This window comes from Phodopus roborovskii, unplaced genomic scaffold (genome assembly GCF_943737965.1).
Source record: "Phodopus roborovskii unplaced genomic scaffold, PHOROB, whole genome shotgun sequence".
Taxonomy (NCBI): domain Eukaryota; kingdom Metazoa; phylum Chordata; class Mammalia; order Rodentia; family Cricetidae; genus Phodopus; species Phodopus roborovskii.
In genome coordinates this window covers 37,142,796-37,168,372 of record NW_026126517.1, presented here as the reverse complement: position 1 = coordinate 37,168,372, position 25,577 = coordinate 37,142,796, and the positions used below count along the sequence as shown (strand labels likewise).

Sequence of the window (25,577 nt, the reverse complement as noted above, 5' to 3'; positions counted from 1 at the left end):
TATTTTGACTCGTGGTGTCTGGAGTTCCAGTCTGGGGTCTTTTGGCCCAATTGCTGTTAGGATGCAGGAGTTCAGTACATCATGCCAGAAATGCCTGGTGGAAGGACTCTCATAAGCTCTTGGCAGCTTGGAAGGAGAGGAGAAAGTAGAGATGTGAGCTGGGAATAAAATATGCCCTTTGAGGCCACACTCCTAAGGATCGCTTCTCTAAATAGGCCCCACCTTCTAAAGTGTCCTCCACTTTTCAGTATTCATGCTTGAGATCAGAACTCATGTGACCCAGTTACTTCCCAAAGGCTTTCACTTCTGAATACCATTGCCTTAGGGACTCATCAGCTTTTTGATAGCATTGAAGATCTGAACTCTAAAAGGCTGCAAAAGCATGGTAGGACTCATTAGACAGGCAGATTCATCACTCTTCCGTGTTCGTCTTTAGTATTAAAGATGGCTCATGTGGTGCTGTAATGTGAACTGTTCAGGAAGGAAAACAGTTGCCTGATCTTGCAGAGCAGGTGACTTGGTTGAAACAGGAAGCACCGTTTTCTCCTTTAAAAACTCTTCCATCTGGTCAGTCTAATGGGTACACAACTTCAATCACAGCAAGGAGAGGCAGAGGAAATCAGATCTCTATGAGTTTAGTCCAGCAAGGGCTATGTAGAGAGACCCTGTCTCAAAGACCAGTGCAAACAAATACACAAATAAAAGAACTTCTCCATTGCATGCAAATAATGGAGGTGAGAGAACTTCTGGATTCTTGCATTGAAGGGAAATCTATCCTGAGTGCATAAAAAGCTATTCCAATGATCTAATTATAAGCTGCAAACACCTGAAAGGATAGTTCAACACTTCAGCTAGTGTCTGGGCACTGTTTTGTTTTATGGTGTTCAACTTGAGATTTAGATATATGTTGTCATAATTAGCTTCTGTTGTCAACCTCACACACCTGGGAAGAGGGACCCCCAAGTGAGGAGTTCCTTTCATTAGGTTGGCTTGAGTAGGTTATGTCTGAGGGGCATTTTCTTAATTGCTAATTGATGTAAAAGGAGCAAACCCACTGTGGGCTGCGCCATCCCTGGGTCCTGAGCTCTATAAGAAAGAAGCTGAACAAGGGATGGAGGAGCAAGCCAGTAGGATACAGTTCTGTTTCCCATCTTCCTGCCTGGAGTCCAGCTCTGTCTTCCCTAGAGTGTAAGCCAAATTAACCCTTTCCTCCCCACATTGCTGTTGGTGGTGCTGTTTATCGAAACAACAGAAAAAAAAAAGCAAAGTGGGACATATGTATGCATGTCTTGTGGAATGACCAGACCAATTTGTACTTTTCAAAAATATGATACATTGTTATGAGATGTAATTACCATGCAATACAGCAGCTCTCCTGAACACATGCTTTCTAATAGAAATGTGTCCATTTAACATGATCTCTGCACTAACCCCTGTATTCACTGCTCCTGCCCTAACTCCTTGTAACCTCTGCTATGTTCCATGCATCTATAAAGTCAGCTGTTTATGATTCCACATGTAAGTAAGATAAAATAGATTTGTCTATCTGTCCCTGGCTTATTTCTCTGGGTCCCCTGTTTTCCTTTTGTTTACCCCTTTTGTTGCAAAGAACAAGATTTCCTTCTGAGGTTGACTAAGATTGTGCTGTGTACATACATGTCACTTCATCTTCTTTCGTGTGTGTGTGTGTGTGTGTGTGTGTGTTTGTGTGTGTGTAGCTGTGAATTCATGTGTGCACGTGCACATTTATGTGTGTAGGTGCTTGAGTGTTTGCATGTGTGTACATGTGCACATACATGTGGACAGCATAGGACATGTTGCTCATTAGGCATTGTCAACTGTACCACATTTCTGTATCCATTTAGCTATTAGTAGATAGACTTTCACATTGTTTCATATTGAAACTATTGTGAGTAGTGTAACCGTGAGCGTGGAAGACAGCACGTCTCTACACATTGTCATTTCATTTCCTTTGGATAGAAAATGGGGTGCTGGGTCACGTGGTGGCTCTGTTTTCAGTTCTTTAAGGTGCTCCATACCAATTTCATATTATATTCCTGCCTACAGTATATGACAGCATACAAAGGCTCCCTTTCTCCGTGCACTATTTTACATCCCGTGACCACAGTTTCTGACAGAAACACATTTTGGCTGAGGACTTGGGAGGGTTTCAGGCCCCTGTGGTGAAGAAGGCAGGCTGCTGAGGCACTAGTGTGGTGGGGACCCTTCACATTATAGAGGACCAGGAAGCAGAGAACAAGGCAAGAACCAGGGGCAGTGTAACCTTGAAAACCATGCCCTAGTGACCTGCTGGGCCAACTGGGCCGAACCTTAAGAAGCCTCCTAAAATAGCACCAGTGGGTGGGGGTAAGTATTCAGAACACAAACCTGTGAGGTGCCCTTGAATCAAACCATGGTGCCCCATGTCCTTTCCAACACCCATTCCTTGTGTTTTGATAGTAGTCATCCTAATGAATGTGATGAGATAGTGTCTCACTGTGGTTTCAGTTGGAATTTCATTCTGATTTTTCTTATGTGCCTGTTGACTGATTGCATACATGCTTTTGACAAACGTCTATTCAGGTCCTTTTTTCATAAAACTTCTCAGTGGCTTACAAATAAATCAGCAGCGTCTGCTGTACACCTTCAAGTCACAGACTGTCATTTTTACTTCTCTGTAAGATTTTGTGGGAAGCACAGAATGAATCTGCTAGAAGGGCAGGGATTTTCTGCTGTGACTGGGAGTCTTGCTGTTTTACACATCAGGGTGTTGGCCTTTTGTTCTCCTAAGCGAGCACAATAGGCTCAAGTGTGCTCCCAGTGTCTCATATCAGGTGAGTCAGGGAAACCTCTGCCCAGTGTTGTGACCTGGTACCCAGTGTTGCTGCATCCTATCCCAGCTCAGTGCAGTCTCTGCCCCACCGCTTTCCTTAAGGAACTCGTTTTTTGTTGTTGTTTTGTTTTGCAGGTGGTTGTTGATAGATAGACATTGTTTACACATTTTTCCCCCCAAAAAGCACGGAAGATGGCATTGTTGAATTGGCAGAGATCGAATGTTTGGCTTTTGTTTCCTATAACTGTATGATCAAGTTTCAGAGAACACACCAAACCCCAAGTGGCAGACTTGAATGCTGCAGGTTGTAGGAGAGCAGGCAGGAGTGTACCAGTCTGTTCTTCACTGCTCTGCTGGGAAGAGCATCGAATCTTTGCAAACTCTAGGGAAGTTTCTGAAGAGCTGAATGTTCAAGGTCTCTGTGTTGTAATTTAAGAAAAGTGGCAGGAGAAAGACACCATGCGACAGGGTTCAAGGGTTCAAGCAGAGGGTTTTTTTTTGTTGTTGTTGTTGTTGTTGTTTTGTTTTTTTTAATTAGGGAAAGGGATCATAAAAAGGGGAAAGGGAAGGGAAGGGGGCGAGACCAGCCTCCAGGTACAGGAGCAGCAGGAGAGAGAAAAGAGGGACAGAGAGACACACACACACACAGACAGGCAGACTGAGGGAGAGAAAGGGAAAGAGGAGGGGAGGTGGGCGGGTCCTTTAAAGGGGAAGTAGTGAATAGGCTCAGATGATGCTCTTAGTGGCTACAGCTGAGAGCATACCCTGTCAGAACCCCAAGGACAGGCCAGTACAGATGCCTGAGTACTAACACTCTGGACCAGTAGCATTCTCCTGAAGTTCAGATTGTCAAGCCCCATCCTAGACCTGGATCACAGCACCATTTTCTGAAGATCCTGGTGACTCAAGTGCACATTTGGGAAGTGTAGCTATAGAGGGTTTTGATTGTCCTTAATTAGGTCAAATACCAGTTGGAAGTAGTCACTCTGGCCAAGGACATATGGGAGGCACAAAGCACTAGTCAGCTTGTGGAAGGGTTTATTGCAGGGAAGAATTCTGCTAGCAGTTAAGAAGAATTCTGATAACAGTAGATATTTGTGTGAGTGCATATCTTCATTCTTTTTGCACTCATTAACGATAGAGCCTTCTGTTCACTAGCACTGTGGATTCACCTTACGCGCACGTGTGTGTGTGTGTGTGTGTGTGTGTGTGTGTGTGTGTGTGTGTGTTCGAGACATGGTCTCCTACCCCACTCCCAAGACAGTGTTCTACTTCCAGCCATCTGTCTGCCTGACCTAGATAGGAAAGATTCCTGCTTCCTCCTCCTCATCTACTCTCCAATGACAATTAGCATGCTAAGCATGGGCACCCACATGACTCTGCTCAGGTATCCCTTCCCTTTACTATGTTCTTGGGAGAGTTGGGGAGCCTGTTTTCCTCACCCACTGCACCCCATCCTGTTGCTAGGGCACTATATGGATTTCTGCCTTTTACAGCTGTGAACCAGCTGCTCAAATACTTGTGTGTTGTTGACTCAAGTGTGTGTGTGTGTGTGTGTGTGTGTGTGTGTGTGTGTGTGTGTGTAACATCTAGGAACAGAACAGGTGTTTTAATCCTTTAATAATAATGGTTATAAATTGATACCTAAATAAAAATTGGGACCTAGATTTTCTTGGAGCTTAGCTGGCTCCTGTTATCTTTTGACAGCTTGTTTACTATATAAAAACTGATCTGATTGTTGGGCTCAGTTCTTACTAGCTTATTTCACTTTTAGTAAAGAGTCCCATCTCCTTTTCAACAAAGTGCCAATCATTGATTGCCCTTGTCTGCTTCTTTTATTGTGTTTGGGATTCAAATGAACTCCCAACCCACTTTCCTCCTTCTTCCTCCAGTTTTTAACCATAATTCCCAAGATTATCTTGTGGCTTTCATTTCTGCAAAGACCAGTTGATACAAGAAAACAACACAGGCTTGTCCCTTACCTACTCTTTTATTTTTCTTATTTTTTTTATTTTGCTCATATTTTCAATCCTGCTTTTATTTCTTAAAACATAGATGCCTTTAAGTTTTGTTATTTTATTTGTGTGTGTGTGTGTGTGTGTGTGTGTGTTTGTGTGTGTCTGTACACCTTCGTGCACATCAACAGTGAATATAAGATGGAGTATAGTCACCTGGAGCTGGAATTACCAGCAGTTGTGAACTTTCCAGTATAGTTGCTGGAAATCAGACCACTGTCCTGTGTAAGAGCAGCAAGTATTCTAAATGCCTTCGCCATCTCTCCGGGCCTTTTCTAGGGTTTTAAGACTGTATGGATTTTCATAGTCCAGTTATTTGAAGTCTTATCCAGTCTGACTATGTCACCTGTTTTGTTTGCTTGGTTTTGGCTTTTTGTTTTGTTTTGTTTTTTTTTACAGGTCTTCAGAAAGCTTAATTTCTTTACACAATTGATCTGTTTTGTTGTTGTGGGCATTTGAGGCTGTCCCTTAATATATAATTGTTGGGGTCCTTGAATCTAATCTGTTGTCAGAGTCCTCTAGACTAAGCAGACTTGGGTGTCTTAAAAAGTTTTTCCTCTTGGAATATTTTAGACCTGTTCAATTCAGATTCATACTTCAAATTATTGTTTGTATTTAAAAACAATCAAGAAATACCTCACTCCTTTCCTACTGGGGAGTTGAGCTGGGGAGTATCTTCAGGAAGCAGGTGGAAATAAATGTCCACCTCTATTCTATCTCTGTTTGAACACCTGGCTTTAGGAACCAATATCAAGTTTGATTGTCTAACTTGAGTAGTTCCTGGGATCTGTCCACTGTCCCATAGCATCAAGAGCCTGTAAGCCAAACAAAGACCACTGCAGTCAGCAAATCCTTCTTCCAATTGATCTGCTTTGTTCTGGGTGTGCTTGTTTGCCTCTGCATTTCTGCCACTCCTGTCCTCCTCTCCTCTCCCCTTCTTGCCCCTTTCCCTTCTCTCCTTTTACTCCCCCTTTCCCCTTTATTTCTTCTTTCCTTACTTTTTGAGCAGATTATTACTTGAGATTTTCAAATATATTTTATTCAGCTCTTAAATGCACCATTTTTACCACCAACATCCATTTCTGTAATGTGTTTTCTTTAGATGTGTTAAGCTTTACTAATTATACATATCTTATGGATCTTTCCAGTGATTTCATGTTTGTTGTATGAATGTGAGTGTGTCTGAATATGAGTATTGTGAGAATATGTGTATGAGCATGGCCACGTGTGTGGTTGTGAATGTGAGTGTGAGAGAGGGTGTGAGTATGTAAGTGTATATGGGAGTGTTGGTGGGGAGCTGCTGGAGCTGGCATCAAGGGCAGTGTCTGCCTAGAAGTACAGTCGCTTCCCCTCCTGGAGTCTTTTTGGTTGTGTTTGAGTTGCAGATGTGGATCAGCTAGCTCTCCCAGTCTTTTAGATCGCTGAAGTGTAGCACAGTGACCACATTCACTGGGTGTATAGCTTTCCACTATACACACAAACACACTTTATACTTGACTTTGTTGAAGATTGCATTTAGTTTTGTGTGTGGCATCAGCCGTTCTTTCAACAGATGATCATTAGACCAACCCCAAAGGAGTGCTGGAGAGATAGGGCTGTGAAGATTTACGCTAAGTGTAATTGAGATTCCTTGTTAGCTGACATTTTCATCCATCTTTAGTTTTGAAGATAGCATTGTTTTAAAATTCTAAACAGCAATAAGAAACAAATCATAGGTCCTACAGTCTAGTTGTAGGTAGTAAATAAGAATACAGATAGAACCCACCTATCATGGGATAAAGGCATCACATATTTCTTTGATTCTACACTGTTTGTATTTCTTTCAGTGTATCTATCTGATTATTAATACACATCAGGTCATAATAATTATTGAATAGTATTTGATCTTTTAAATAATTCTAAGAATAGGATGAGAAAATCCATTTATCATGGGGGGGGGTGGTCAGGAGGAAGTTCTTTGGAATAATTAGACTTTGTCCTGTTGTTTCATCCAGTCCTGTAACTATGTGTTTCTTCTAGAGTCGTCTCAAATTTTTCTGAATCATCTTTTTGAGAAATAATTTACATGTAATAAAATATACTCATTTGAAGCATAGTCTAATCAATTTTGCAGCATATGTATCCTGTAACAACAACTGTAATCTGTCACTTGAGAGAGAAGTCTAGATATTATTCAGCATTCTCTCTGTCACATCCAGATGATTACAAACTTCCATAGACCCCCCTGCTCTTTACTTTCAGAAAGACTACCATAGTTTTTAATGTGTTAGTCTCTGACAACTTTCCACATCCTACTGCCATCTAATTTACAACTAGCTTTCCACTCATAACCTTTTTCTTTTCTGTGTTCACTACACAAGGTTATGAAATTGTGATTTTTCTGAACTACAATTCTGATCACATTATCATCACCATCCACCATCCCTGCCTCCAATCCCCACTCTCCAACTCTCTACCCTCTCTTCAAACCACTTCATGTCTGAAGTCCCCCCATGACTCCTCTCAGTTCCTGTCCTCGGTCACTGATTTTTGGGGAAGGACATTGGTGCAGAGTAGCATCTGTTTATTCAAATCTACTTATAAAGCTGTTATTAGATTTAAATTTGCAAACTTCCATCTGCCTGTTTTAAGTGCCTTCCTGTAATTATCTCAATGTGTCTCAAATGCCTTGACACACATTCAGATCGTGAACTCATCTTAGAGATCGGTAAAGATCAACTCTGAGGTGAAACCACATCAGACGTTTTAACTTTGAATCTGATCAAAACATGAAGAACTGTCTGGCAACAAAGAATGAGGAAAATCTACTGTTCCTGTCATGTGGTTGGTTTTTGTACCACACTATTCTGTATCTTCTTTTCTTCAAAGATGGTAATTTCTAACATAAATCCTGAAATATTATATATTCTTCTACATAAGTGTTTGTATTATTTGAGTCTTGCTAAACTCCAGTGTAAATGAATTCCCAGATTTTTTTTTCCAGGAATAGTATTTATAAAGTGATTATTCCCATCTTCAAAAAATCAAAATCTCAAAGTGTGGTTTTTCTAAGTATCAAAATATGATTTCCACATCTTATATATAAGGGCCAGTACCAGAGTCCTGGCATAATACAGGAGGACAAAGCTTGAAGGTTCACACAGCCTGTTAAGGACCGTTTTGTACAGTTAAGTAGAGTTGACTGTGACACTGTGATTTCATTACCAATTAGTTCATTGCCTGTGGGGAGATGATGCTCCTCTGCTTTTGTTACTAGAGCTTGACAAGAGAGGAAGGAATGTGCTTGACAGATGAGGTATAGTCTCCACAAAGGAAGTTTCTATGTCACTTAGAACTGAACAGTTACAGTCTAGGTGCTGGAATAAATGGAAGGAAGCCTTTGGAGATATAAAGTCCAGTTAAGCTGAGGATTGTTTTTTTTCTATGGCATGTCCTTGGGGAGGTGATTAACCAGCACATACAGGATTCACGATGGTTCCCAGGCCCCTCCACACTCACAAGTGGACGATGCTGGCTGGGAGAACAGTTGACAGCTGACAGAAGCAGCTCTGCTATAGGCTGGGTCTTCAGTGTGTCTGGGGGGGTGGTGGACTGATGTGTATTTTGGAGTCTAGTAATTGAAGGCAGTTGTTCACCTGTGACCAGATTAGGTACAATGTCACATTTTCTTGGGAAATGTTCTTGACAGTGACAGGTGTAGAATCAGTCCAAAGCTGCATTACAGAGTCTTACTCTGCAGCCACAGCACTTAAAGCAGCAGGTCAGAGGTAAAAGAATAGACACATTTATCAATGGAACAAGTACAGGCTTGGAAATACCCACATAGATACAGTCAGAGGATCTTCAACAAAAAGGCAGATGATTCATCAATGTGGGAAAACGTGAATTTGGACCTTTCATTAAATTAACCCAAAATGGGTTACAATCTTCAATATAAAACTCTCAAAACAAAGTTGTGGAAGAAAACCCAGTCAGCCTTCAGAAACCAAAACAGGATTTAAAAAAAAGGGATTACTAAGTTATATATCATTAAAATTACCCCCCTACTCTGTTAAGGGAATGCAGAGGGGCCAGGGAGTTGGCTCCCAGACAAAAGCAATCAGTGCCATAACCGAGGGCCTGAGGTGATCCATGGGACCCACACGATGGAAGGGGAGAACTGGCTCCCTCGAGTTTTCCTCTCATCTTCACACATGTGCCATGGCATGGGCATATCTATACACACACTACATAAGTAAACATACATACATTCATTTTTGTTTCTGTTTTTTTGTTGTTCTTTTTTTTTTCTCAACAGGGTTTTTCTGTGTAGCCCTGGTTGTCCTGGACCTCATTGTAGACCAGGCTGGCCTTGAACTCAGATATCTGCCTGCCTCTGCCTCTTAACTGCTGTGATTAAAGGTGGTTGCCATAACCACTCGGCTATTAAATGTAATTTTTTTATGAAACAGGTAATACATACTTGCAAAGCATGCATTGGGTAAAGGATACATAGCCATAATATATTTTAATAAACCTTGTAAAGCTCAACAGTAAGAAAACAAAGAATCCACTTAAAATGAGCTAAAGCTCCGAAAACACCAGGAAGATACAGCACAGGCAAAAGTGCATGTGAGAGATAGTCAGAAGGGAACTGCTCAGTAAATGACACCATGCCACCATTCACCTGATGGAGTGGTTAGCATCCAGAGACACTGATGACCACCACATGCCGGTGGGTACAGGGAGCTGTTAGCCCTAGAGGAGTTCCTCACACATGTGACCCAGCAGTGGTACTCTTATTATGTACCCAGCTGAGGTTAAAACATGTCCACAGATGGCCTGGAGACAGGGCTCAGAGGTTAAGAACACTGACTGCTCTTCCAGAGGTCCTGAGTTCAATTCCCAGCAACCACATAGTGGCTCACAACCCTCTATAATAAGATTTTGTGCCCTTTCTTTGGCATGCAGAAATACATGCAGGCAGAACACTGTATTCATAAATAAATAAATAAATGATTCTTTAAAAAAAAAAAAAAAGTCCATAGAAAGCTGTGAATAAGGATTCAGTGAGGCTTCTCTTATTATCAGCCAAGGTGTGCAATGTAGTTGAATGAAGAAAGTGATACACTCATACAAAGGATTATTACTCAGTTATGAAAGAAATGTACTATGAAGAGAAGACATAAATAGAAGCCTTTTAAGTATATATTGCCAAATGAAAGAAGTCCTTCCATAGGGGTATGCTGTAGTACCTGATTCTATCCATCCATCCAACATTCTGGAAATTGTAAAACTCTGAGAGTATCAGGAATTTGGGGGAGTAAAGTACAGGGTAGTTTCTTAAGGCCATGGGAATTATTCCATACAGTAATAAACATATATCGCTATGCATTTGTTACAAGTCATGCAATGTTAGAGGCCTAGAGAGTGAACTTCAGGGTGTGCAACACTGGAAAAAATCATCAAAGGATGTAGAAATCCCAGGAAGGGATGCAGGCTCTGACTCTATTGCAAATGTTTGAGCTAATCTCTGGGGTGCAGAGGGGCACAGTGTCCTATATAACATTGGTCATTTGATCAAAAAGATAGTTTTGTGGGCACAGTTTTAAGAATTCTAGTGCCTCTATACATATAAACTGGAGTAGAAAATTCCAGTAAGGGGGCAGTGGGTGGTATGAGCCAGGTTCCTCTCTGTTGGAGTGGGTGTTTCCAGACAGGAAAGGGGAGGAAGCGTGGGTAATAGATGATTTGGAGACAACACTATGAACTCGTGTTAGTTAATGTAAACACAGCTGTCTGTATGGAGACATGCTAAGGTATGTGTGTATGCATACACACAGGGCAGTGTACACACACATTTCCTTTCCCATCTGAGGAGCCCAAAGGAAGCAGCGTCACAATAGCTAGAAAGTGCATTCCCCTCCCAGGCCTCTGTTGCTGATTCCAGGCCCTAATATAAGGAACCGCTGAGCTGAGAAACAACTGCTTTCAGGAATGGGCAGGGGATGTGTGAGTTGAGAGAGTAAGTACTGTAGTGTCAGACACCAAGGGAATGCTGGACCTGTATATCCTTATATACTCACACATGTGTTTACCTGACAGTGTAGAGGGATGCTGGGGAGATGGAGTATATGAAAACTCTGTATATTGCCTCAAATTTTCAACAGATCTAAACTATTCTTTCAAAGGTCCCTAACATGCTATACATGGTGGCACCTGCCTGTCATCCTGGTTCTTGGGGATGGGGGAGACAGCTCAGTGATTAAGAGCACAGGCTGCTCTTCCAGAGGGCCCAGGTTTAATTCCCTGCACCCACATGGCAGCTCACAAATCTGTAACTCCAGTTTCAGGGGATCCAACACCCTCACAGACACAAATGTGCACATAAAAAAAAGTCTCATTTTAAAAAATTGGAACTATTATTTGAAAAGCCTCAGGATAACACAGTGGCCTCTCTTCTACAGCTTTGACAGTGTTTCCTGCCTTGCTGAGTCAACTTCCCTCTCAGACATCACCTTTGATGGCAATCCAATAGCTCAAGAGTCATGGTACAAACACACGGTCCTTCAGAGTATGACCCAGCTGCGCCAGCTAGACATGAAGAGAATCACAGTGAGTGCCTTTCTGTGTACCTCCCTACTGCCCGGAGTGTGGCCTCCATGTACCTCCCTACTGCCCGGAGTGTGGCCTCCATGTACATCCCTACTTGCCTGAGTGTGACCTTCTGTGTACCTTGCTGTTTCCCTGAATGTGGCTTAGGAAGTTGGGGTGTTTGTTAATTTTAACTAAGTTAAAAAAATTATGGGTTATTGTGATTATGTACTTCATAATTATAAGTACAGAGTTGTTTTTAACCATCACCCCTATTGCCACTTTAATCAGTTAAGACTTTTAAAATCCTCAGGCTTCCATTTAAGCCAAGCTCTACATTTATTTTTCATTCTTGCTTAGACTCTAGCTAGTAATTTATTTCAAAATGACAAACTAGAGTGCCTTAAGTGACACAGTGTCATGCTGGGGCCATAGGGCAGTTTGACACCATGTTTGATCACTCCTTAGCTGTTATTCAGTCTTTCTTCAGTCTTTTCCTTAAGTTAAGCACTAAAACCTGAGTACCCCCTACCTCAGGGTTGTGGGAGAAAAACCCGAATGGTGTGAGGCCCCTGGGAGCTTTGTGTAGAGTTTTATGGTTGCTGGTATTGCTGTTGATGAAGATGTCATACCTTTTAATGTATGCAGCCTTTGCTCATCATTCTCTTTCTGGTTTGTATTTTCTATAGTGAGACTTTCTTCTTTTCAATGTGGCTGCTTCTCTAAGGGAATCTGCATCTAATTCTCCAGGGTACAGGGTATACCAGCATGGCACTGGCTCCAAGAAGTTGTGTGATTAAAAAAAAAAAGACCTGCCTGCTTCTCTTTCATTACACCCACATTTATTCAGATGTTTGCTTGCTCAGAAAATATCCAAGAATAACCTCAGTGTGGTCATCTCTGTCCTTGAAAATATACCAAACCTCTATTTAGTGAGTGGTAAATAGCTAAACATGTAGATGAATTCCTGAGTGCCTTGGGTCTTGGTGTTTTCTTGTGCTCTTCTTCCACGATGGAGAGACTGTTCTTTGTCCCTTCTGTTTACTCAAACATTTGCTGTCAACAGTGATCTGTATTTTAGGGGCTCTCTTTCCCATTGTCTCCATGTCTTTCTTAATTGAGCATCCTGGATGCTTCTGATTGCTCTTCCTGCTGATGATGAGGCAGAAGAGATGCAGAGCTAACCCTTGAGGAGTTGAGCATGCTGCATGTCAGGCATGTCTATCCTAGCAATATACATGAGTAGATGAGCATGTGGTTGCACACTGTTGTATGTCAGACCTGTCTGTCCTAGCAGTATACATGAGAAGCACCCTGCAACTTACATGCATTCCATTGGTAACTGATTGTGTATTTACTGAAGATATAACATACTTATCTTTCTTTCAGATTGCAGTTTGCTTTTTCAAGTGGCCACTTTGTTAGTATGTGAACACAATGTCTGCTTTGTTAGAATGTGTATGCCAGTTCTGTTGCTTGGACCTAACTGCCTAGTAAAGGGAATTGTTATATATTCATTTTGACCAAGAAGCACTGTGAAAATATACCTCATATGCTCTTTACACATGTTGATCAAAGATTTCTGTAGTAGGTTATGTATGAGACACCAGAGTGAGAAGATTAGAGTCACTGTTGTTTACAACCTACCACAGAGGCAGGTGTGCAGCCAGATTACAACAGAGACAGTCTAGTTAGAAAACACAGCATGCTCCCCCCCCCCACCCCGTGTGTGAGAGAATCTGTCTGTCTGTCTATCTGTCTTTCTGTCATTTGCCTGTTTTGCATGCACTTTCACACATTCACATGCTTACATACTCCTGGATTTGTGAGGCACAAGAGAGCAAAGTCACTCCTAATGTTGCCAGAGAAATTAAAAAAAAAAAAAAAAATCAAAGGATGAAATGAGAAAACATTGACTAAGGACTGGAAGAATAACAGTGAAGGGGGTGTCTAGGTGGAAAGTAAAGGCGTGCACAGTGCGGAGGGGTGGCATTCACAGTGCAGGGGGGGGTTCACAGTGAGGAGTGGCATGCACAGTGGGTGGGGGGTGCGCAGCACAGATGGTGGCATGCCCAGCACAGAGGGGACTAAGGGAATGTGGCAGTTAATAGCAGCAGTTGAATCCAGCCTATCATTGCCTGTTTGTGGGAGAGAAGAGCTGCAGGCAAAAATGTCTAAGCAGACTAAGAGTGTTTTTGTCCTGTGATTAATAAGAGGAGCTCCTGAAGCCTAGAAGTTATATAAAACAATTTGTTAAAAACTACTGTCCAACAAGATACATTCCATCATGTGTGGGGGAGGAGCTTTTAAGGTAGGCCCTCCCCCTTCTTGAGGAGCTATTGGCAGTTAATGCTTACTCAGGGAGTCATTTTCTTCTGTGGTCTTTGTAGCCACTGGGTATTGTTTGTTTGTATCCTCAGCCATACCCCTGCTGAGGACTCTAATTAAACCCCATAGAACACAGACACAATGACCCACCCTTCCCCAAAGATGGAATTAGGAGAGGGACTTGTGGAGAAGAGGAAGTTCAGCAGGAGTGCAAGGAGTAAGAGACAGCAATGGGGGTGAAAATAACCAAAATACATTATGTTCATGTATGAAGTTATCAAAGAACAATGTAAAACAAAAATGCTGTTCATCTAGGCATCAGCCTGAAGAAAGAAATGGGAGGAGAGGTTGAGGACAAGAGGTAAAAAAAGCATTATCCCAGGGCATGAGGATGTTGGCATTTGGTCCAGAGGACTAGCAAAAGACAAGGTGATGTTACTCACTGCTATCCTCAGTTCTTAGTTATCACACCTGGGAAGAATAGGTTGTGGTTTAGCAAGTGTAGAGGAAAGATTCAGAAGATGAAGGTGGAATAGGTTTGGACCCAAGCCTGTCTAGTACTGACATTAGCAAAGTTCATCCAGAAAGGACCTGAGAGTAGGAACTTGGCTTTGGGGAGTAGGTAGTCTGCTGAAACTGCTCAGCTCTGGAAGTGTGAAAGCAGATATGATAATATGCAAATGAAGGAAGACAGCCTTATTCAGTGAAAGCTCATTTACAAATCAAGTGACAATCCGGCCCTTTACCTGTGTCCTGACGTTTGTCAAGTCCTGGTCTAGAACACTGAATGATTTGTTGCTGTACTAATTAAGTTATACCAGGGGCAGGAAGATGGCTCAGAGGGTAAAGGTGCTGGCTGCCAAGCTTGTCAACTTTGTTTGATCCCTGGGACCAACACGATGGAAGGAGAAGACCACCTCCTGAAAATTGTCCTCTGATCTCCACGTCCTTGTCATGATATGTACACCCCAATACATGCGTAATACACACACCCATGCATAAATTTTTAAAGTTATACTCTGGCCTTTCAGCAGAGCAGCTGAAAGGCAAGGCTAGCTAACCCACCTTCTTATCACAAAAGGAAAGAATTAAAATCCTTAGTTGTGGCAGCAGGAGGTTCACTGAAAGAACTGGAACCTTCCGGACAATGCTCACTGGGAGGCATCGTTAGTTCACTGAGCATTTCTCCTTTCAGGCAAAGTGAATTTTCTTTCTGAAACATTTTTAGTTGACATGATACCTGTCCATATTTGAGGTACAAGTGTGTCTGTCTGTGTGTGTGTGTGTGTGTGTGTGTGTGTGTGTAAAACAATGATCAAATCAGACTAATTATTACTAGTCTCTCTTAGAGATTGGTATAGACCATCTCTTTGGTATTTGAGCAAAGCATTTGGCACAGTTTATTGCATCCTTTTTGAGCTAAGTTGAGTGCCTGCAAGTTCTCCATCCATATATACCCACAGAACTCAGGAACTGATTGATGTCAGCCTCTGAGGAATCTCCACGGATATGCCGTGGGCTTTTCCTCCAGCCCATTCTATTGAACATTTTTGTTATTGTCTGGATGAGAGACTATTAATGTTACCCTGATAAAGTATATGGGTGATAGAGGCTAGAGAAGTTAGAGATGATGATAGATGGGTTGATCCACTGAGGATACAGGAATAGCTCACCAGCCTAAGACAGGCTTTGTAAACAATGTCCTATAGACAAATCCATCCATGTCTGTCTTCATATGGCTCTCAAGAATAGTTTTTAAAAGTTTTAAAATAGTGCTTAAAAATAAAGCAAAGAAGATTTGAGATCAAAAGTATACCTAGCTTACAAAGCCTAAAGTGTTTGGCATCTTGCCTCTTTAAGTTTTTAATTGTTAAGGTTTTTTGTTTACAGTTGTGTTTGTTTGTGCATGTGTGTTTGTTACTTTATTTTAAAATTGATTTATTGGTTTATTTTATGTGTGTTTGTGTCTTGCCTACATGAATGTCTTTGTACCACATACATGTCTGGTGCCATTTTAGGCCAGAAGATGTTGGATCCCCTGAGAGTTACAGACAGGTATAAGCTGTCATGTGGGTACCGGGACTTAAACCCAGGACCTCTGGAAGAACAGCCTATGTTCTTAACCATTGAACTAACTGAACTTTATCTCTGTCCCTTGTTGTTTTATTTCTTATTTGTTTTTTGTTTTGTTATGTTGTTGTTTTGAGACAAAATCTTCCTAGATATCCCAGGATAGCCTGGAAATTCCTATGCAGACCAGGCTGGCCTCCAATTCATAGAGCTCTGCCTCCCAGGTGCTAGGTTAGCTATGTACCACCACACCTGGCCCAGTTTCATGTCTGTTACAGAAAAAACAAATTTGATTACTTTCTTTTTGTCTAGCGAAATAAAAGAATTTAAGAAGGTGAAACATAAGATCAGTTGAAACAATATTTGCCTTTACATCAGCAGCAGCGACTGACACATCCCTAGCTCAAGTGTAAGAATATTTACTCGAAGCAGCAACAGACTTAAGGGTCACCAACACCAGTGTGGGGAACTATGATCAGACTGAGTCATGTGCATGGAAAAACCTGCACAAAATTGAGTGAATTATGAAATGGTCATTAACATGGCTTCAAGCTATATTCATTTGTAGAAACAAAGAAGTTAAAAAATGGAGATAATCTCTCTTTTTTCCTCCTTCAATGGTCAGATTTCCACTGAACTATTGTTTTTAGGGTATTTATATATGTGGTGTGTGTGTGTGTGTGTGTGTGTGTGTGTGTGTGTGTGTGTGTGTGTGTGTTTGCATATGTATAGGTATACAGATAGGGACCAGAGTCTTCTGAGATCACTCTGCTATATTTCCTGAGGCAATGTTTCTCAACTGAACCTAGAACTCACTGATTTGGCTAGTCTGAGTATCCATCTTGCCCTGGGATGACCTATCCTTCTCTGGAGTGCAGATTGCTGGAAGTATATGGGAGCTTCCATGCCCACCTGGCATTCACATAGGTTCTGGCGGGGGCGGGGGGGGTGTCTTTATGTTTGCATGGCAAACACTGCCACTGAGCATTTGTCCAGCCTAGGAGCTGCAGTGTATATTTTAGGCAGGGAGCAGCCATCTACAGAGTTTCCAGTGCTCCTGTATTGAACAGAGACAGTAGAAGGAAGACTTTGCAGTGGTTGTAACAACTCTCACACCTGATGGAAAGAAAAGAGGGAACACATTCTCAAAAGGTAGAACAAAGACAGTTACACAAAAAAATGGCAGAGGCAGTTTGGTTCCCAGCACCCACATCCGGAGTCCATAACTGTCTGTAACCCCAGCTTCAGGGGCTCCAAGGACACCCACACATATATGGTAGATGCTCATACATACAACATACATACACAAATAATAAAAGTAAGACACCTTTGTAAAAAAAAATAAAAATTTCTTTTCTATTTCTAAGGCAACATTTTGGGAAGGCAGGAGCAGTCATAATTCTAAAGAGAAATTATATAAGACTGTTAATCTCAAGCACACTGTTTGTTCAATGTAAACTTTGATCTCAAAAGATGAAAGACATCATAAGGTCTGACATTACTAATGCCACTGAAAACTGGGTTCTCCTTCTGTGGTGTGTGGGAAAGGCTTTCACTAGGTCCCTAAAGTTACATGTGGTCATGTAAGATGCTTTGGCTACAGAAATGCATCATTAATGTGTCATTTCCAGAGAGATATTTGGAAGCCAGTGTGTTGTGTCCTTTATGCTTTTTTCCATGCACTGATCATCATTGAAGCATGTCCTGAGCATAAGATGTCCACAAATGGCAGCTGTCATGAATACTTAACCCCTACACCAAAAACATTTGCAATATTCTTTTGCATGGTCAATAAATAAACTTCCTTAAGACTCTTTTTATGTCTGTACATGTTTGTATATGTGCATGTGTGTGTGAGTGCATGTGCACATGTAGCTGTGTGTGTATGTGGAGGCCTGTAGCTGACAGTGGTGTAGTCCTCTGTCTCTCTCCACTTTATATTTCGAGGCATGGTATCTTACTGAACTGGAACTCACTGATTCCAACAGGCTCTCTGGTCAGTAAGACCCAGAGACCCTCCAACCCCTGTTTCCCCAGCATTGAGGCTGTAGGCACAGGCAGGCCGCACACACTTTCCTGACTGAGCCATCTCCTCAGCCCAGTCCTTGGCAATAATATTAGAAGAGCAATAGAAGACAGGTATCTTGGCTCCTAATTTTAACTTCTGAAAAAAAAAAAAAAAAAAAAAAAAAAACTTCACTGTTCTCTAATGATACTAGATGAACAGCACAGTGCCTGTGATTGTAAGTGTGTTAGTGTTTATGTACTCCAGGGAAACAATGGCTCTAGCTGTGTGTTCTAAAGTGTGTTGTTAAAAACACACTGGAGTGAAGTAAATCCCAAGTAATGAGCTGCTATCACTGGGGACTTTGTCAGGTAGTCTGTGGTTATTTCAGAGCTTGGTGACCTGAAGCAAGTGTCATCTAGGCATTGTTGATTAACTTGACATTGTTTTTATATTGGGTATTCCAGGGCAAACTAAAGTCAGGAAAAACGTCTAATTCTCTTGGTTCAGATGGCCCCTCTTCTTAGCTACATGAAGGATGGATGTGGCTTTCATCCCAGAGTCTGAACTAGTCTTTTAGAGGTGCCAAAACTACTCTCTGGTTTCTTTTCCTTCTTGCCAACAGACTCATGCCTCATCTTCATGATTAGAGATTCAGTTTTTTATTTGTAAAGCCAGCTATTTGATAATTGTGTCTGCTAAAATATAGTCATTAAGTGCAAATATATATACATACATGTATACAACACACACACATTCCTCAATGTTTAAATGGATTTGGTGTAAATCCAGTTTTTCAGGGTTCAAAATTCCTTTTAAAGTCCCACTGACTTTAATAGATGCTCATTTTCTCTGAAAATCAGGTGAGATCATCTCTAAAGTATGTGCCCTACGTGATCCACACAGCTTCCAGTAGCATTAGCATCTGGCCCTTGGAATAACTGATGTTTCTAGTTTTCATCTTCTAGATAGGCCACTCAGGGCACCAGTGTCTTTCTGCTCCTTCAGAAATCACAGAGAATAGTTCAGAGGTTGTGGTTTCCGCAGTGGCCCGGGTGCAGGTTGAACCCACTGAGTGGATTCCAAGGTTAACTGGCCAGGTGCTGAACAGCCACCTCAGCAGATAGTTGTAAACAGCCATTGTGCTCCATGACTCTGAAACACTGCACCATCCTTAAAATCATAGATAATTTTTGTTGTTGTTGTTCTAGTAAGATAAGTGGTACTTTTTCACTTAGACCATCTGTAACAGAGGAGAACATTAGCACTCAGCAGCAGGTTTAGTAAACCAACCAATTGGCATAATTACTAAGCCAGCTATTTTGTGAAGCTAGGGAGGAAAGTTCTGAAATTTTTACTTAATTTCACTTTTTTTTCTTATGTCTGGTTTTGTTTTAATTAGGAATTATTTTTCATATTTTTTTAAAGAACTTTAAATTTACCAAAAACCATGCTGCATTTCCATTCCCTTTGAAACAACTACATCATATGACAAAATACTGCTAGGTTCTAAACTCTCTTTTGGTCTCTCTAAAATTAGAAAAGTAAACTTAAACAAATCTTTATTTAGACAGCAACAGTATTACAAGTTATGTTTCAAGCCAGACAGTCTTTGGCCTGATTTTTGTCACTGACTGTGTTTCACTATAAGCCAATGCCTTCTAGAACATCTGTTCTTCATTTCTTTGTATTTTGCTTTTTCCCCTCCTGCCCTCCCTCCCTGCTTCCCTCCTCCTCTCCATCTTCCCTCTTCCCTTTCCTTTGCTGTTTCCTGGGAGTTGGGCTTGGGGTCAGTACCATGCTGTTTTTATCCTCCAGCTCTGTAGTATGACTTGAAGTCAGGTATGGTGACGCCTCTTGCGGTATTCTTTTAGTTCAGACATGTTTTGGCTAACCAGTTCTTTTTGCCTGTATTGAATTATAAGATTATCTTTCTATTTCTTTAAAGAATGGCCCTGGAATTTTGATTGGGATTGCACTAAATCTGTAGATTAATTTTGGCAGGATGGGCATTTTCATGATACAAATTATGATCCATGAACTTGGGGGTGGGATGGGATTCTTTCCATCTCTTAGTTTTTTAGTTGTCAATATAGAGGTCATTCATATCCTTGGCTAGGTTTATCCTAATATATTTTTTGAGGTTAGTATAAATGTTTCTCTGGTTTCTTTCTCACTGTGTTTGTCACTGGTATATAGAAAGGCTATTGGTTTTGTATGTTATGTATTTATTTATTTTTAGCCTGTCATTTTGCTAAAGGTATTTATCAGTTCTCAGAGATTCCTGGTAGAGTTGTTAGGCTCTCATAAGTATGGAATCCTACCATCTGCAAACAGAGATGCTCTGACTTCTCCCTTTCCTGTCTGCACCCCTGTTATTTGATTCCCTTGTGGTATTGCTCTAGCTTAGACTTTCAGTACTATATTGACTAAAGATGGAGAATATGGACACCTATGTCTTGTTCCTGGTTTTAGTGGGAATGTGTTTAGGTTCTTCTCCACTTACTATAATATTGGCTATTGTTTATAGTCTTTTAAAATTTATTTATTTTTATTCATGTGCTTTGGGGTTTTGCCTGCATTTATATCTGTGTGAGAGTGTGGATCCCTGGAATTGGAGATACAGACAATTGTGAGCTGTTATTTGGATGCTGGGACTTGAACCCTGGTCTTCTCTCTGAAAGAACTGCCAGTGTTTTTCACTGCTGAGCCATCTATCTCTCCAACATGTGTTTATAGTCTTTATCATGTTGAGATGTGGTCCATCAAGACTTTTATCATGAAGGGATGTTGTATTTTTTTCAAGAGTCTTTCCTGCACCTATCAAATTGAATGGTCATGTGATTTCCGTTCTTCACTCTATTTATATAATATATAGTATTTATTGACCTTTATACATTGAACCAGTCCCGAATCTCTGAAATAAAGTCAAGATTATGGTGAATGATCTTTCTGATGTGTCCTGAATTCATTTCACAAGTTTATTTTTTCCATCTTTATTGAAGTAGAATTGACAAAATTACAGGGAAAGCTTGTATAATGAAAAGTGGGACAATCTGACTCCCCCTTTCTTCCTCTTGTTTTCTTTCTTGGATTAATCTGCTAGATGTAATTCACCCACAGAGTTAGGTGGAGACTTACAAATACACAACTCTTTTGGAATTTAGGAGGTGAGAAGAAAGGAAGAGAAAATACCAATCCTCCCTCCAGGGACTGTTTTTTGTTAGTACGCATCTCATTGCACTGCGGCTAACACCTCAGGATACTTTCTCTAAAAAAAAAAAAAAATTCTTTTTCTAGGAAGAAGAAAGACGTGTGGCATCTGTTGTAGCCAAAAAAGAGGAGGAGAAGAAGAGGGAAAGTCATAAGCAGTCTTTGCTGAAGGTATTTCCCTCAGTGTCTGCCCCCACTGTGCACAGGAGCACACACACTGGCGCTGGCCAGCCCGCAGAAACATTGCTTTCAAAACTGAGTTTGTGTTTTTGTGAATAAGCCCTGACCTTAGGAAATACAAAGGTGCTGTGTGTACAAGATGTGCAAGATGGGCATTGTAGAAGAAAGAGCTGCAACAGCAAGATAACGGGAATTGGGGCATTTCTTGTGCAGGTGTGGCATTTGTATATTGCCTGGCATTAGCATGTCACTTTGGATAGCTCTGTGATTGACAGCATTTTTACTGATATGTTTGTATGAGCTTTGCTAATGATATGTTTTTATGAGCTTTGCTCTGAGTTCTTAATGACAGCTTTTAAAACCTAAAACAAAAGGTTCTCCACTATTACTTTTGATACAGAAATGGTGTCTCGAGGAATTCAGAAATGAAAGAATAATGCATTTTAAAGTAGTTCTAAGCAATCAAGCATAACTGATATAAACTTCCCTGAGTAGTTATATCTTTTAAAGTACTTCACGTTATCACAGCGTTCAGTTAAGACAGATTAGAATGGCTACCTTCTAGGAGTGTCACAGGGGCTCTAAACTAAGCCCTGTCATCATTAGCATCCTTTCCTTATGTAGCTGCTTTTCTCTTTAAAGTGTCATGCAAAATTCAAAGTGACCACAGGGACACAGTTTTGTGTATGAAGTACCCATATTTTCCCCAAGTGGTGGCTGTGTTGTGTGGCTTGGTAGGGATCTGGGCTGCACAAGGACACGCCTTTTTCAGAACTGTTCTGCAATATAAAAATGATTCCTAAATTAGCATCAAAACCAGTCTCCAGCATCTTGCGTATCAAGACTACAGATCTGAAAGTAACTAGAGTGCATGTGCTAACTGTAGGTGGTTCTCTTCCCTGCTATTACCTCTGACCTCCAGACTCGTTCCCAGCTCTTTTTGGCTGTCCCTTATCCCATTCATCAGTGTGCCTAAGCCCTCTCATGACATGGATTCCTCTTTACACATTGCCTAACAACAGGATTTTCATTTTCTCATGTTGGATTACCACCCCCTCCCAAAGGTCTATCAAAATTACATTTTAATGTTTTGTTTATAAAAATTAGCTGCAGTAGTATTTTTAAAAATTTGTAGGAGCAATATTTGCCATTAATTGGTCACCCTGAGTCAAACATTTCCAAAGTGGTCCATTCTGGGGAAGTGACCTTCCCTGTCACACCATTGCTGCTGTCTGTCCAGTGCCTATGTGAATGAGTGAGTCAGTGAATGATCCAAGATATATATATGTACATTCATAGAGTAAAGTCAAGGCCTATGGAACCCTCTTATGTGATAGGACCAGAGCACGGAAGAATGAACATAGAAATTCTGTTGATATAGCTAGAGGTCTGCCAACTTGCTGGTGTAAGGAGAGCCTAGGACAGGCACAGAGTCAACTTGACTTTCAAATTTTATCTCAATATCACCACCCCCACCCCTGCCTCAGCTTTTTCTTACCACCAGCATTTAGGGAAATGTGCTATGAATTTTAGTGGACATCTAAAAGACTTATTTGGAAAGCTTTCATGACGACTTTAGAAATAGCATTTTGTTTGAAGCCCTCCTGTGGCTCCCTGTCCAACCAGGGATGCCTACCTGACCTCTGGATAGACTGCTGACTTAATAATGTATTTTGACTTTATCCAGACCCCAACAAAATTGCCTGCTCACTTACTCAAACTCATATCAAGCTGTTTTTAATAACCTAAAGAAAGGAAGCACCACTCAGGCCACACTCTGGTGTGGGCCTGAGAAAGTGTTTGCATTTTCAGAGACCATCTTGTTACTCATTTGTTAACATGCCCAGTGGTGGAAAGATATTTTATGACTTTTTCTAAACACTGCTATATCTATCTCATAATGATTTTTTTTTTCTGCCAGTTGGGAAGTCCGGTACATGGAGCCAGTGGTTTGCCACTAGGTAGAAATAACAGCATTGTTTAGATTAGAGAGTTAAGTTGGCATAGCCATCAGCAAAGAACTGAAATAGAATTCCATAAGGTAAGTTTTTTTTAACAATTCTAGTTTAGGGTAATAGTGTTTTATAGTAGAATAGCAGGATTTCAATTACTGTGTGCAAGAACATTATACATAAAATGTCAGTCATCTCATAAATACATACACAGTATTTACAGAGCTCTAAACTATACAGACATTTGAAATAACAAACTGCAGAACAAAGAACTTGGGCCAAAACCATTCCAAAGGTAGAAAGAGAACTTTGAGAAGGTTAGTTCCATTACGCAAGCTGTCACTTGTGGTTCCTCGCCAGTGTCACACACACTTGCTAAACTCTTGGGTAAACAAATATAGGCAGAGGTACATCTAGAAATGCTTGTTTTCATTTGTACAAGGGAGTGGGAGAGAAGCCCCTTGCCCCCTTCCCTGACCCCAGAGCAGACTTCCTGGAGAGGGCTTAGTAGCTAACTTGATGGCTGTTTTTCATTGGCAGTTTTTGAATGAAAGAAAAAAAGAGTCTATATTTAGCATTCTGATCTAATTGAAATGTAAATTTTAAATGTTAGCTTTAATGTAAGCTTTAAATGTTAGCCAGCAAGATGGCTCAGCAAATAAAGGATTTTGCCACCAATTCTGATGACCTTAGTTCAGTCCCTCCATACCCCTGCATCATGGCATATCCAGGTGTGTGTGTGAGCACACACACACACACACACACACACACACACACACACACACACACCGATAATAAAAATAAGGGCTGCAGAGATGGCTCATCAGTTGAGAGCACTGGCTACTCTTGCATAGTACACTGGTTCAATTCCCAGCACCCACATGGCAGCTTACAGCTGTCTGAAACTCCACACTGAGGGTATCTGACACCATCTTCTGACATCTATAAACAGTGAAGCCCTTTTCTGACATCTATAAACACTAAAATTTTCTGGTGCACAGACATGCATGCAGGCAAAACACCCATACACTTAAAACATAACTTTTTAAATAAAATAAAAATAAATCAAGTATTACCTTTTGAAAATGGTGATAGTACCAGAATAGGACTCCTTTACCAGTTACTGTAAGCTGCATCTATATAGAATAGAGAGTGTTGCTGGGGTGTGGCTTCTTGTGGCTTACAATTCCTTTGTTCAGAAGGGCCTCTATGAGACAGTTGAGTTTCAAGACTCCAAGTCAGTGGTTTTCAATGCATGAACAGAACTTTCCTGTTGTCCTGGGATGATAGTAGTTATCCAGAAAAAATTTTATCCAACAGAACTTCTTCTAGTAGTCTAGATAAAAATTTTCAGCCTTAAATGTCATGATCTATACCACGGGGGCTGGAGTGATGGCTCAGCACTAAGAGCACCTGAGTTTGTCCCCAGCACCCATGTTTGGTGGTTCACAGTCACTTATCACTCAGTCCTGGGGAATCTCATGCTCTCTTCTAGCCTCCACGGGCACCAGTACATACATGCACATAAATAAAAAAGTATTTTTAAAACCAAGTTATACCATGAAATATAAAATACTAATCATTCTTCCCCCTCCCTGATTATTGGGTAAAAGGTGAAAATATTAGCTTTTCTCTTGCCTGGTTTAAGGACAAAGGCCTATAACTTTGCCAAGTGAGTTTTTCAGTTAGTGAAGGAAGTATATGACCGACTGCCCAGAACAAGAAGCATTAGTCTTATAGATGATTTTCCATGTAGGGTGACAGCATTATTAAGAGATTTGAGCACAGGGCAAACACAAACTTGGGGACTTACCCTGGAAGGTGTGTGCTGGTTGTTTGCCTTCAAGTAAATCTCTCAGAAAGTACCAGAAGGAAAGGACTAGAAGCCAGTGTTTTTCCCTTCACAAGTGTGTTGTATAGCTGTTGTTCCTTTACCTTCCTGCAGGAGAAGAAAAGACTAACGATTAACAATGTCGCTCGAAAGTGGGACTTGCAGCAACGAGTAGCCAGTCTTGCCACCTCTCAGGACAGAAAGGACTCTGAGTCTCCTCCTCAGGAACCCTGTCAGATTGATGGCAGCACCATCTCCGCATTCCCAGAGGAAACAGGGTATGCAATGGCGTGATGTATGCAATGGCATTTCTAGAGTTGAAGTTCGAATTTAACAATTATTTTTGAGGAATAATTTTCTTAAAGCAGTCGAAGCTGAAATTTAGAAATTAAGAGAGAAAAATTGAAAATAGAAATCGGACTGTAACACTTCCCTAATGTAAAAGGTCCCCCCCCCAGTAGTTTGCTATCTTTTTGAAGGAGAAAAGTTTAGATGACTAAGTGCAGCCTATGGGGCCCTCTGTTCATCCACATGGCCTTCTAGATACCCTGGCTCAAGAGAGCTTCTGAAAGCTCCC

The 25,577-nt window shown here is 41.1% G+C and overlaps 2 protein-coding genes across 9 annotated transcripts in view; one reads left to right on the top strand and one right to left on the bottom strand.

Annotated features, from left to right (window-relative positions):
* Positions 1-25,577, bottom strand: part of LOC127231843 (leukotriene A-4 hydrolase-like) — an 820,404-nt gene that overhangs the window by 79,490 nt on the left and 715,337 nt on the right.
* Lrrc49 (leucine rich repeat containing 49) overlaps positions 1-25,577 on the top strand; it is a 96,289-nt gene that overhangs the window by 48,126 nt on the left and 22,586 nt on the right. For all 8 annotated transcript variants that reach the window (XM_051197661.1, XM_051197659.1, XM_051197666.1 and 5 more), the window contains 3 exons: positions 11,295-11,442; positions 21,125-21,208; positions 25,115-25,278. In XM_051197661.1, the coding sequence (XP_051053618.1) occupies positions 11,295-11,442; positions 21,125-21,208; positions 25,115-25,278 (396 nt within the window). The remainder of the gene's footprint in view (positions 1-11,294; positions 11,443-21,124; positions 21,209-25,114; positions 25,279-25,577) is intronic.